Source organism: Alexandromys fortis, unplaced genomic scaffold, assembly GCF_014885135.2.
Source record: "Alexandromys fortis isolate MF-2015 unplaced genomic scaffold, M_Fortis_MF-2015_v1.1 scaffold_411, whole genome shotgun sequence".
Classification (NCBI taxonomy): Eukaryota; Metazoa; Chordata; class Mammalia; order Rodentia; family Cricetidae; genus Alexandromys; species Alexandromys fortis.
This window is the reverse complement of record NW_026068315.1, coordinates 104,355-118,797: the sequence shown is the minus strand read 5'-3', so window position 1 is coordinate 118,797 and position 14,443 is coordinate 104,355. Positions and strand designations below refer to the sequence as shown.

Genomic DNA, 14,443 nt, shown 5'->3' with positions numbered 1-14,443 from the left:
AAGAATAGATCACAAGGTCAACAGCTATTTCTGCTTTTGTTAACTGCATACACGTGCTTTGTGTTTTTATGGGAGTTTGAGGGGAATATGGGTTTATATGTGTTTCTTGTATTTTTTCCTTTGACTTTTTTTTCCTTCTGTTTGCTTGTTTGTTTTGTCCTGTTTTATTATTATGCATGTTTGTTTTAATTTTATCCTACTTTATTATTATATTTTCTAGATTCTGGTGTATGTTCTAATGAACAAGAGAAAGAAACACTAAACATTTTAGTAGTTAGGGAAATGGAGAGAACCTTGAGGAAAACAGATTATAATGTCTGATAAAGAGATCTACTTCCACGGAGGATATGGAGCCTGAACTGGCCATCTTCTGTAACCAGGCAAGGCGTCTGGTATTGGGACTGGAACATGAACTATTTACAAGACCATCAACCTACAACCTTTCCTGCCTGCAAGATGTGCTGGGGTAAATATGTCACAGAACCTGTGGGAGTAGCCAGAAAATGAGTAGTCTAACTTGAGGCCCACACCACAAGTAAAAGTCCATGCTCTACACTGTCTGGATGACCAGGAACTGGAAGCTGGGTGGCCCAGAGACCTAGGATCAGTGCCTAACCAAATCATTAGGAAGACTTCTTCCATCAGCTAAAGGGAGCAGATGCAGAGACCCACCACCAAATACTAGGAGCCAAGGAGCCCCACAGAAGAGCAGGAAGATGGATTGTAGGAGCTAGAGGCCTCTAGGACAAGGAGACTGTGACCCACATAATTAACTAAGCAGGACTCATTGGGCTTTATAAAGACTAAAGCAACAAGCATGGACCCTATATGAATCTATGCTAGGTTCTCTGCAGACGTGTTGAAATTGTTAAACTTGGGATTTTTGTGACACTCCTAACAGCGGGAGAGGGTTGTGGAGATGGAGTTTTGCTGTGTCTTAGCAGTCACTCTCAAATATCCACAGAGACTTAATATTAATTATAATTTGTAATTATAATTATAAATGATTGACCAATAGCTTATGTGTATTACTAACTAGCTCTTATATTTTAAGTTAGTCAGTCCATCCTCCCTATTTACTCTCTGCCACGTGGTGATACTATAAATAACATGGCACGTTCATCTCCCACTCCCTTTGCATCTGGCTGGTGACTCCAGACTCTGCCCTTCTTCCTTCCAACATTCTCTGATTCTGACTCTCCTGCCTAACCTTATTCTGTTCAGTTATTGGCCAGTCAGTTTGTTTATTAAACCAATAATAGCGACATGTATTCACAAAGTATAAAGGAATATTCCACAGCAGGGGTATTTCTGAGTCTTTCGCCTGTTCTTGGGACTCATTCCTTCCTACTGGGTTGCCTCATCCAGCCTTGATATAAGGGTTTGTGCATAGTCTTATTGCATTGTGTTATGTCATGTTTAGTTTATGTCCCTGGGACATGTTTTCTGAAGAGAAATGGAGAAGTGAATGTGGGGGAGAGGTGAAGTTGGGGGAGAGACTGGGAGTAGTGCGGGGAAGGGAGGCTACAGTCAGGATATATTGTATGAGAGAACAATAAATAAAAATAAAAAATGCCAAAGCATGCATAAATAAATAAATAAATAAATAGATAGATAAATGCCTCCCCTACACACATGTAAAAAAAAAAACAGAATTTGTTTTGTGATAGCTGACTATTATTGGCCATGGAGTTTGTTCTGAAGTGTAGTTGGTATTTTTCATTGCTGCTGTATCATCAATAGCTAAGAAATAGAATCAGTCTACATGTCTTGTAGCACAGTTAATTTTTATTTAAACAGAAAAGGGAAGGTGTTGTGAGATTCCCCTCTGTATGCTGTGAATACCATTGGTTAATAAAGAAACTGTCTTAGGCCTGCACAATCCAGAACTTAGCTAAGTGGGGAAAACTAAACTAAATGCTGGGAGAAAAGAGGCAGAGTCAGAGAGAAGGCTTGTAGCCCTGCCAGAGTCAGACGTGGGAAGGAACCTTGCCGGTAAGCCACAGCCACGTGATGATAAATATTAATAAAAATTGGTTAAATTAAGATGTAAGAGTTAACCAATAAGAAGCTAGAGCTAATGGGCCAAGCAGTGATTTAATTAATACAGCTTCTGTGTGGTTATTTCAGTCTGGGTGGCCAGGAAGGAATGAGAGATCTCATATAACAACAGCTTACTTCCAAATATAAATAAATATTGTTTTCTTTTTTTGCAAGTCAAAATCTAGGATGAATAATTTAATGTTTAAAAAGTTTAAGGTCTCTGTTAGAAGAAACCAGATCCAGATCTTAGCCTTCCATTTTGGGGATGTGACATCTTCAGCAAATTATTTATCTAAGCATCAATGACTTCATCTATAAAATAAAGTACTAGTCTAAAACTAGTTCATGGGTTATAATTATTATTTTGGCAATTAAAATTCTTATTCATAGATAGTCATCCTCTGAATAAGTGGCATTTAACAATCTTTTGATAAACATCGATTGCTAATGTCCATATGACACATAGGTCAACTGTGAACATAGGTAGACTTTTGGATTCATGTAATAAATTGATAAACAATTAAATGAAATAGACTTTCCTTTGAAAAGAGAATGTGGCTCAAAAGTTCAGTTGAAAGAATCCTTGCTCCAATATGAGAATAAGCGTATCAGATACATGAAACAAATTTAACAAAAGAATGGGTCCCTGTGGTAGTGTCCATCCTCCTAAGGGAACTTCAGCCAAGAGAAGCCTGAATTAAATAAACTGGCTTTGATCCAGCAATAGTGTCACCAGGGACAAGCAAATAACCCAAGTTTTCATTGTTATCCTTGCTGACAAGGGTGGGAGAACATATTCTCCATGTAGAAACAAACAAACAAAAACCCAAATGCATTCCAATTGTAAACACAAGGGACAAAGCTCTGAGGTCAGAGGGGATTAAGAGAAGTAACCTGCTCATCTGAACACTGTCCTTATTCTCAGTCAGGGCCTGAGCCCATGGCCTCAACAAAGAACAGATGTCCCTATTCCGTAAAAGGAACTTGGAAAGTCTGCGTTTATGATTGCGGCATGAAAATGTGAGTTTAAGAAAGAACCTTTCTACCTGACAGTTCTGGCTTTAAAATGAACTCACAGGGTACATCAGCTACAAATGCAAAAGAACAAATTAAAACTAGTTATATTGCTGTCCCTCAGGCTTCTCTGCCATTACAGCTTTGTGATCTTTCTTCTAACCTTCAGCAGTCTCCTCAAAATTAGATTTATGAATTCAGGTTAAACTCTACCTATAGATTAAAGTCATTTACATTTTTGTCTCTCTTAGGAAAGAGAGCTAGAATGAGGGTACAATGCCTGTTCACTGTGAAGGTTAAGAGTCTGACTCTCTGAGAAGCCAATGTGCACCACTCCCTGTAGTGTGACAGTGAATTTTTGTGTTTATGAGATGGTATTGGTGACCCAAAAGTAAAATGCAGTCTTTAGGATGCTCTGCTGGAATCCTTCTTCCTCAGCCTCTAACAGTCCGAAGTCCAAGCCACAAATGAAAGGCAGTAGCATCCTCCATGTCAAGACAAAAAAGGCTCAGGAAAGGTCTCCCTATCAACTTTCCACACTCTAGAGACATGAAAAAATCTCAAAATGTGCTTGGAAAAGGTAAGTTCTTTCAAAATCACTGTTGTATAATGGATTTTTTCAACTTATAAAAATATACACTAAATAATAAACAATATTTAGTAATATATTCACAAAATGTTCTGAAGCACAGATATAGAAGGACAAAAGCTATCTATCATGTTAACAGTAGTACTTACTGCTATTAATTGTCACTTTTGTTTCTTTCCATATTTCCTTTTTTTTCCATTTTTGGTTTTTAGAGACAGGGGATCTTTCTGTATAAATAGTCCTGACTGTCTTGGAACTCACTCTGTAGACCAGGCTGGCCTCGAATTCACAGAGATCCACCTGCTTTTGCCTCCCAAGTGCTGGATCCCCCATCCAACTCTTTCCATATTTCTATAACTTGGTATTATCTACTCTTTCTACCAAAAATGTATTTAAAGAATGAAATAAACTCTTAATAGGCAAAGAACTCTATCAAATATGAAGAACATCATAAACCTTTGCCATAAAAGAACCAGCAGTGTCTGCTTGTTGATGGATTTAACTCAGAACCTGTATGTTAGCAGGGTTGCCTGGAAGTTCTGATGTAGTTTTTAAATGAGTTATTTATTATTTCTCCATCTCTGATTTTATTCAATAATTCTAATGTTTTTAAATATCTGCTTGTTTTAAACTGACAGAAAGGGTTTTTTTACAAGTTGATATTCCCCTCGAATAGTTTTGCTAAATATCATTTCATTGCATATTGATCAGCACTGACTTCCTGTTTTCCTAGTTATTGGTCTTTTCTAATCTAAAAGTGAGAGAAAATTAAATTTTCACATTTAAATTAGTAAGATTCATATATAAATTAGGTTAGTGAAATAGTACCTACAATATTCAGTGAAATTTCACTTCTTAAAATGCCCCTTGATTTTATTTTAAAAGAATAATATTTCTGACTTTAGATATATTTACATGCCTATGTATAAATGCATGTTTTAAAAGGTTCCTTGTATTGAAAAGCTTCCCAGAATGTAGTATACTCTCTGAAAACTTAGCTGAACATTTGAAATGGTCTAAGCCAATAAACAACTAAGGAGCTATGAAATGTAAGGCAAGGACAAAGATTGCCATGATTGGAAGAGACACAAAGGATAATTCCATTCCAAAGAAGGAAGAACAGAACATGAGAAAGGGAGAGGAAGCTGGTGTGTGAGCCTGTAACTCCAACACTCAGAAGGAGGCAGAGGCCAGGTAAGGCCATCCAGCACTCTACATCAGTTATTCCATGGTGTGTATGTATCACATTCTCATTATCCATTTTTGTTGCTTCAATTTCCTAGCTACTAGGAATAGAGCACCAGTGAGGATGGCTAAGCAAGTGGAGTAGGATATTGAGTCCTTTGGGCATTTGCTACTGGGCGGCATAGTAAGGTAGATTTAATTTTAGTGTTCTGAGAGTTGTCCACACTGATCCACACAGTGGCTACACCATTGTGCAATCCCACGAGCCGTGAGTGAGGCTCCCCTTTTACCTATGCTCCCACCAGCATTTGTGGTAGGTCAGTCTGTTGATCTCTGGCATCCTGATCGGGTAAAATGAAATCTAAAAGTTTATTTATTTGCATTTATTTCTCTAATTGTTAGAAATGTTGTACATTTTTTAAATGTTTCTCAATTATTTTTTCTTCTTTTGCAAATTCTCCAGTTAGGTCCCAAACTTATTTTTCTATAAGGTCATTTGCTAATTTTTATTATTTATCTTTTGCTGTGGATATGTCTAGAAATTTATCCATTTCTTTTAGGCTCTCCAGCCTAATGGGCTATTGCTTTTTAAAATGTCTCCTCTTACTATTTTGAATTTCTTTGTTGTCTACCTTTTATAAATAAAATTTTCATAAATAAAAATGTTTCCCTTTTTATTTCTGATTCTGTTAATTTGGGTTCTCTCTTTCTTTCCTTTGGTTAATTGGGCCAATGATCTGTTAATCTTGTTTATCTTCTCAAAGAACAGCTCTTACATTTGTTGATTGATTGAATTGTTTTCTTTGTCTCTATTTCATTGATTTCTGCCCTTTTTATTATTTTTTCCATTGTCTGGATTTGGGTTTTTCTTGTTTTTCCAGTTTTAAGTTGCATCATTAAGCTATTATACTGTCATCTTTTTGTCACTAATTTTTTAGTGCAGGTACTTAAAGGTATAAATTTTCCTCGTAGGACAGCTTTCCAGAGTGTTTGCTTTGCTGGGTTTCATTTTCATTTATTTCCAGGGAGCTTTTTATTTCCTTCGTGATTTCTGCTTTGACCGTCTGTCTTCATTTCAGCTTGAGTTCTCTTCAGTGTTTCTGGATTTCCTTTCTCTCTTCCATCATTGTTTTGTTTGTTTCCTTCTTGGACAACAGTCAAGCACTTATTCTACTTAAGTTCTTTTTCTTTAAGTTTACTGAGCCATTTCATTGCATCTTCTATAAACTCCTTTAATTCTTTGATGAAGTTTATCAATGAGTGTTCTTTGAAATTCTGTATCCTGAGAGTCATCCAGGAAATTCTCATTTGCAAGCATTTCTAGAAGACTGGAAAGTACTGACTTGTTCTTTTATATTATTGGTATTTGGGGGATGAGATCTCAGCATGTGGGCTTCTCTCATTAATTCTAAGCCTGCTGTGGACAGAGCAGGTTGAGGCAGAAGAGAAGATGTGCTGGCAGGTTTGGCCTAGAGGCTGAAAATAGTAGAGGCAGATGGACCAAGGGACTTGTGTTGATGTGCTTCCTGATCTTCATCTAGAATACAGGAGCACATCAGGTTATGTGGAGAGGTCCTGTGGCTCGGCAGTGCTCAGTGGTTGGCTAGACTAAGACAGGACCCTTGATATGGGACATGGGCTGGATGTGGCATTTTGGAGAAGAGGTATGGATAGGGAAAGCAGGAAGACTCGTTAGGCTAGCCTCAGGAGAAGGAGGAGGCAAAAGATCTGATGGGGTGGAGAGGCACTGCAGAAGGGTGGTGGCAGATAGGGTAGCTCCTGGCTGAAACCAAGAGGATGACTGATTCATAGAAGGGGCTGGGTGGGCTTGGAAGAAGGCTTGGAAAGGACATGGAGAAGCACTGGACTAGAGTCTAGATGAAGAGGTGGAAAGGACTTGGAGAAGCACTGGACTGGAGTCTAGATGAGGTAACATATTGGAATCTTTAACTTCATGTTCTTTCCTCTGTGTTGTTTAAATTATATTAGCTTCGCAGTGGTGGCACAAGCCATCCAGCACTCAGGATGATGAGGCAGGTAGATCTCTGGGATTTCAAGGTCAACCTGTTCCACATAGTAGATCCAGAACAGCCAGGGCTACATTTCAGAAAACCAAAAATATCCTCATCTTTATAAGTGAATTAAGTTAGAAGCTGAGATATCAGTTTAACTTTTTCCAGATATTCTTCTGAGTGGTCAAGCCCAGGGTTTTCCAAAACTGACTATACACTAAGGAATGAGAAAAGAAATATGTTTGTTTTTACATTTATTTTAATTCCAAGAAAATTTTCAAAAAGGTTTCATAAAACTATTGATATCTACTGTTTTGATTGATCAATGGTTTATTATTGTGAATATAAATATATAAGTTATCTCAACAGCGATACTATTGGAATGTCCAATCAAACAACAAATAGAAAACACCGCTTTGGTTGTCCTGCCCTATGGCCAGAATGTTTATGCTCTTTCTTGAACAGGAGTCAGGAAACATAGTTTCTTAATCTGTAATTATCTTCACAGAATAGAAGACAATGACCTCAGCCAGAAACACCTCCCACTCTGTGAGTTACTTCATCCTCTTAGGCTTCCCTTCCCGCAGAGAAATGCAATTCTTTCTTTTCTCCATATTCTTTATGATTTACATTTTGACTTTGCTTGGAAATATGGCAATTGTATTTGCGGTGCACTGGGATCACCGGCTCCACACCCCCATGTACATCCTGCTGGCCAACTTCTCCTTCCTAGAGATCTGCTACGTCAACTCTGATGTGCCCAACATGCTGGTCAACCTCCTCTCCATAACCAAAACCATCTCCTTCACTCGGTGCTTACTCCAGTTGTACTTCTTCTTCTCCTTGGGCACCACCGAATGTTTATTTCTGTCTATCATGGCCTACGACAGGTTCCTGGCAATCTGTCGCCCACTGCACTACCCCACTGTCATGACCATTAGGTTCTGTGGTAGCCTGGTCATATTTTGTTGGGTGTACGGGTTCCTTTGGTTTCTTATCCCAGTGATACTCGTCACTCAGCTGCCATTTTGTGGCCCAAATGTGATTGATGACTTTCTTTGTGACCTCGGTCCCTTGCTGGACCTAGCTGCAGTCTGTGCCCCAGTCTCAGGCACTGTTCTCATCTGTGGCACTATGAGCTCCCTCCTCATCTTTGCCACCTTTTTTTACATTATTGGTTCATATGCCTTAGTGCTGAGGGCTGTGATACGGATGCCCTCTGCTGCTGGCTCAAAGAAGGCTTTCTCCACCTGTTCATCACACCTGGCTGTGGTAACTCTGTTTTATGGCTCAGTCATGATAACATATGTAAGTCCAGGTTCAGGTCTAGCAAAGGGCACGCAAAAGTTCACAACTCTGTTCTACTCGGTTTTGACTCCTTTCTTCAACCCCATGATCTACAGCCTCCGAAATAAAGAAATGAAAGATGCCTTGAGAAAAGTTATAGGAGGTTCCTAAAAGGTCTTTGATATTACTGAATTATTTTGAATGAGTTCAGAGCCCCAGACATGTTCAACAGTTGCCACAGGTTTCATGAATTGCAGAATAGCAATAAAAAACATATTTGTACAGTACAACCCTATATGGCAATGTCTTGAAGCCACAGGTCAGTAGTGAGCCGAGAAACTTGCAGGCAGATGTGAGCTTTTCAAAGAGAGACTCTTCAAAACTATAAGTGCCACGCTATCAGCTTAGCTTTTTCCCTGACAGAATTTATTGTATCTCTTATTGCATGGTGTTTATAACATGTCTTTCTTTATTCTTTGTGTTACTGTTAGCTTCCCACAGTCTGCTTGTGCATGCCTTCCCATCTTCATTAGATTGTAAATTCCTTGAGAACAGGAACTACAGTGTTGGTTGATGTCATATCAGAAGCCAACACAGCACATAAATGTCATGAAAGTAAATTTAAATAAAGATAAATAAAAGGTCACAAGAACAGGCGGGCTGGCTGTGGACCTTCTCCACTCTCTCTGTTCCCTCAGACCCAGTTCTCAGAGTTGCCTTTAGCACCGCAACAGAACACCAGCTGCAGCCTTCCCTGCCACCTGCCCATATCTCCTATAGATCCCTGCCTCGTTGCTGTGTCCCAGTCCCTTGTTTGGGTGGACACCCCCAGCTCTGCCAGAAGACCAGGTAGTTGGCTCTGATCCTGCTTTCCTCTTTTTTTCACCAAAATCCAATCTTCATGCTCACCCTATGAGCAGAAATGACTTCTTCCCCCCCACACACACCAAAAAAAAGAAACAAAGAGAACAATACAAATAATCGATGAAGCAGAGAGTTGATTCATTGAGAAAACCAACATCAACAAACCCTTAAAACTAAAAGATGGCAAGATAATACACAAATTTATACAATCAGAAATGAAATGGCAGACATAACAACAGATGGGGAGAAAATCTAGGACTCATAAGGACATATTTTAAAAACCTATACTCCACTAAATTGAAAAATCTAAAAGAAGTGGATAATTTTCTCAATTGGTGCCACTTACCAAAGTTAAATGAAGGTCAGATAAATAATTTAAATAGACCTTTAATCCCTGGTTAAATAGAAATAAAAGTCTCCCAAACAAAAAAACAAACAAACAAAACAGCCAAGACAGCTTTAGCTCAGAATTCAGAATTCTACCAGACTTTCAAGGAATAATTAATGCCAACATTTCTCAAATTATTCCACAAAATAGAACAGGGAACATTGGCCAAATCATTTTATGAGGCCACATTCATCCTGATACCCAAACCACAAAAAGATTCAGCAAAGAAAATTATAGACCCGTTTCTCATACGAACATAGATGCTAAAACACTGGCAAGCCAAATCCTAGGACATATCCAGAGGATCCTCCACCATGACCAAGTGAACTTCATCCCAGTGATGCAGGAATTATATGAGAATCAGTAAATGTAATCAATTTTATAAATAAAATTAAAGAAGAAAAGCACGTGATTGCTGTGGGATATTTCTGTACACTGTGCAAATTATGCTCTGATTTGTCTAATAAATAAGCTGACTGACCAATAGCCAGGTAAGATAAGGTTAGGTGGAAAAGCCAAACTAAGAAAGATAGGGAGAAGAAGAGAGGAGTTGAGGGAGATGACAGCCAGGCACCAAACAAGCAGGACATTTAGAAAATGAGCTGACAAGCTGTGAGCCATGTGGAAAAACATAGATAGAAATATGAGTTAATTTAAATTTGAACTATTGCTCAAGCATCAATAATTAATATGAGCCTCTGAGTGATTATATGGAAACAGCTGCTGAGCAGGACGAGACAGAGAAACCAACAATGGCACATGATAATTGCATTAGATGCCAAAAAATCTTTAGCAAAATCTAACATTTCTTTATGATAAAAGAGATTATAGATAAAAGGAATATACCTAAACATAATAAAAGCAATTTACAACAAGTCTATAATTAACATCAAGTTAAATGGAGAGAAACTCAAATCAATTCCACGAAAATTAGGAGCAAGACAAAGTTGTTCACTGTCTCAATTTCTATTCAATATAGTAGTTTATGCTTTAGCTAGAGCAAAAAGACAACTGGCAAACATCAAAGAGGTACAAATTGGAAAGGAAAAAGGCAAAGTTTTTTTATATGCAGATTATATGACAGTACACATAAGTGACCCTAAAAACCTTACCAGGGAACACTTACAGCTGATAAACACTTTCAGCAAAGTAGCTGAATAGAAGATCAACTAAAATAAATCAGCAGCCTCCTAAGCACAAATGACAAACTGAGAAATCAAATAGGAAACACCTTTCACAATAGCCTCAAATAATATGAAATATCTTAGGGTAACTCTAACCAAGCAAGTAAAAGAAAATGAAGAAGAGAGCAAAAATATGCAAAGATCTCCCATGCTCATAAATTTATAGAATTCTAAAAATGACCATCGTACCAAAAGCAATTTACATATTCAATGAAATCCCCATCAAAATTTCAGCACAATTCTTTACAGACATTGAAAGAACTTTACTCAACTTCACCTGAAAAAAAATGAAAAAACAAGAATAAAACACTTCTGAACAACAAAAGAAATGGTGGAGATACCACCATCCCTGATTTTAAGTTGTACCTACTAGAGCTACAGTAATCAAAACCACATTGCACCCAAATTGCACACATTTCCCATCCTCCCAGATCTGCCTGTAAAATAAGAGAAGAAGAAAGAAAACAAACAAACAAACAAAACCCTACAAGTTCATTTTTTGTTGCCCATATACCTTCCCGAGCGTGGTCAAACTCCCAGTGGCCAGCCCCTCAAAGAAAAATGAGTTCTTCCCCACCCACACCAGTTGCCAGGTGTACTTGCTACCAGAGACCTTTAGCCTCAACACATGGCACAGACACAGGTAAGCTACATTCGCTCTCCCTCTTCTCCTCCACTCCACTTACCTACACCACATCTAACCTCCAAGCCTTCCCAGACTCCTGCATCCTGTGGCCAGGTCCAGTCTGGTAAATTCCTTCAAACTAATCGCCCTGTACTCCCTTTGATCTTCAGAGCTAGCCAGTGTCTCACACCCTTTCTACAGCTCATTCTGATTAGTACTGTCTTTACTGTTACCAACACCCCACTGGACTTACGTACTGTATGCCATTCCATCCTGAGAAGACTTCCTGACTTTAGCCCTCTGATGCTACCTGCAACCAACAAACCTAGCGCTAGTGGTACAGCTTGCAGTCATTCACACAGGAAAAGACTTTCTGCATATGATAGCAATATCACAGACACTAAGTCTAACAATTAATAAACAGGACCTCATAATATAGAAGTTTCCATGTGGTAAAGGACATGGTTATTGTATGGCCAGAGAGAACTAACATTAGCATACTAAAAGCTACATAGAAGAAACCCACAGACAGCATCATCTTAAATGGAGAAAACCTTGAAAAAAATCAGAAATGAAACAGGGGTGCCCACTATCTACACTCCATTTCAACATTGTGCTTGTAGTACTACTATCTGGAGCAATAAGGCAAAAGAAGAAAATTAGAGGGGTGCAAAGAGGGAAAGAAAAAGTCAAATTCTCCCTCTTTGCAGGTGACATGATATTATACATTGGAAATCACAGAAATCCTATCGTCAGAAAAGTTCTAGAAATGATAAACAAATTTCAGGATGTGAAAGGACACAGAATCACCCTCCACAAATCAGCAGCATTTAATACATGAGCAACAAACATACAAAGGAGATTAGGGACACAAGGACATGCTATCCTCAAAGGATCTAGGCATAAAACAAATCAAGGAAGCACAGGACCTCTGAAGAAAGAGAGTAGAAAATGGAAAGATACCCATCCCATTCTCATGTCTAGACGTTTAAATGACCATTCTTCCAAGAACTATTTACACATATGAAATCCCACTCAATATCCTGATCTCATTCCTTATAAAGGTTTAAAAAAAAACTACCTTGAAATTCATATGGAGCCCATAAAAGACACCAGATAGGCAATGCAATCATGTGAAATAAGGACCAATGTTGGAGACATTTAAACTCCAGACCTTGTGATACATTACAGAGAGAAGTCAGATAAACACTGCCCCTGCCCTTGAGGACCCCAGTGAGGCAGGCCAGACACCACTACAAAGAACAATATGTGATGCAGAGGGAGGAAAGCTAGAAAATGGAGCAGGGCATGAGCTATGGAGAGAGGTAGAACTGGAGATTGATGGTCTGAGGAATGGTATACAGCATCCTGGAGTTTATGCAGATGGAGACCGGAACCGCTGAATCTGCCATCTGGCCATGAGATCCCCCTGACTCTGGGCAACAACAAAGGTCCCAGATGAAGGAAGCTTCACTCTTCTGGATTAGACCTCCTCAAAAGGCCGCTATGGACTGAAATGCCACTGTATGTCATGTTAGTGTCACAGGTACAGGCTGCTTCCCTAGGCTGTGTTGAAGCCTACGTGGACATACAGTCTGTACAGCTGCCTGATGCCTTGGTAATGCCCTTGTACTTAGCTGCTTGGGTCACCAACTTGAAATGAGTGACGTGTGCAATTGCCTGAGGCCATGCAGAGGCTGGTGACCCATGCAGCAACTAAGGACCATGAGTGAGTCAGTAGTCCCCTATAAAACACAGGGCCTTATTGATGTCTATACCCCATGTTACCACCCAAGCCCATGAGAACCCTGTGGCCTGGGCTAGCACCTGGAGTCATATCCATGTGAATGGGGGAACTCGCCCCACCCCTGGTGGGAGAACTGGCCCTGCCTTTGTCGCTGCAAACTGGTGCAGGCATCATGGAAATTGGTGTGAAAATTCTCGGATATGTAAAGTTAAAGCTTCCACACAATCCGTCTTTACCACTCTTTGTCATATGCCCAAAGAACTCAACATCATTCTCCAAAGATACATCTCAGCCATGTTTATTACTGCTCTAGTTGCAAATAGCAAGGAAATGGAAGCAACCTAATTGTCCTACAACTGATGAATGGATGACAAAAATGGGGACATATGCACTTTGGAACATTATTTATCTGTAAATAAAAATAAAATCATGAATTTTTCGGGTAAATGGATGGAACTAGAAAAGATCATATTCAATGAATGAGGTAACCCAGATCCAAAAGACAATTGTCTCGTATTTTCTTTTATTGGAGGTTCCTAGCTCAAATCTTCTGAAGAGTATAGTCTATAGTAAATACAGAAAACAGGAAAGTAAGGCAGGACAGCTGACAGGATGGGGTGCTGGGGAACAATGGAGAGAAGAATAGCCAGGTGCAAGTAATCTGATCAGGAAAATGGAAAGGGTGACTCCTTAGGAAGAGGGTGGAGTAAATACATAAGGGGGTAAGAATAGGGTTAAAGGGAAAGGCAGGAAACTTGTGATCTGACAAGTGAAGTGAGAAAAGATGGGCTCTTTGGGGAAGGAGGAGAAGATGGGAGGGAAAGGGGGATAGCAGGATACAAGTTATCTAACAGGTAAAAGAGGGAGGTGGACAAAATAACAATATAGATGGCTTTAAAGGCCACATAGAACTGTATTATTAACTATTTGCCTAAAAATATAACGCATTCAATCCAGTATATAAGTATATATGTATTGTTGTAATAAACTTTTCTATTCTGGGCCAATAGTGCTCCTGCCAAGAGCCAAAGACATCCTAAAAAAATATCAAACATGAAAAGCCCTCCTTTGAGTTGTTGACCAAGGATTTCTAAGTGACTACCAACAGTAACCTCTTGCTACTGTCCTTGGTTACTTCCCAAAAGTGAAGAGCTGGTCTCTACTGCTGAAGATACTGTGCACTTCAGAACCAGGGCCCAGAGACCACTGAACTGGAACTGACCTGAAGGCTCCTCCTTGAGGACTAGCTTTCATGGTACCAGAGAGCACCGTGTGATCTTCCAAAGGAACAACATAACCAATAGTTCTACCCAGCTATGATGCTATAAACCACATCAGTGACCATATCAGCATGGCAGGATAACCCTACGATGTAGCTATGCCTTGCATTGCCTGGAAAAAACCAACAGCTCTCTGATTAAAGTTAAGACCCTCTCAACAAGATGGAGACCACGCCTGGAAATGGAAGCCTAGATAACTCCTCAATGTGAGTGTAGTCATTCAGG

General features: G+C 39.3%; 1 protein-coding gene across 1 annotated transcript; it reads left to right on the top strand.

Moving 5' to 3' along the window:
• Positions 1-7,362: 7,362 nt before the first annotated feature.
• Positions 7,363-8,301, top strand: LOC126495105 (olfactory receptor 11H6-like). The gene has a single exon (XM_050132705.1). The coding sequence runs from the start codon at positions 7,363-7,365 to the stop codon at positions 8,299-8,301; it is 939 nt and encodes a 312-aa protein (XP_049988662.1).
• Positions 8,302-14,443: the final 6,142 nt, after the last annotated feature.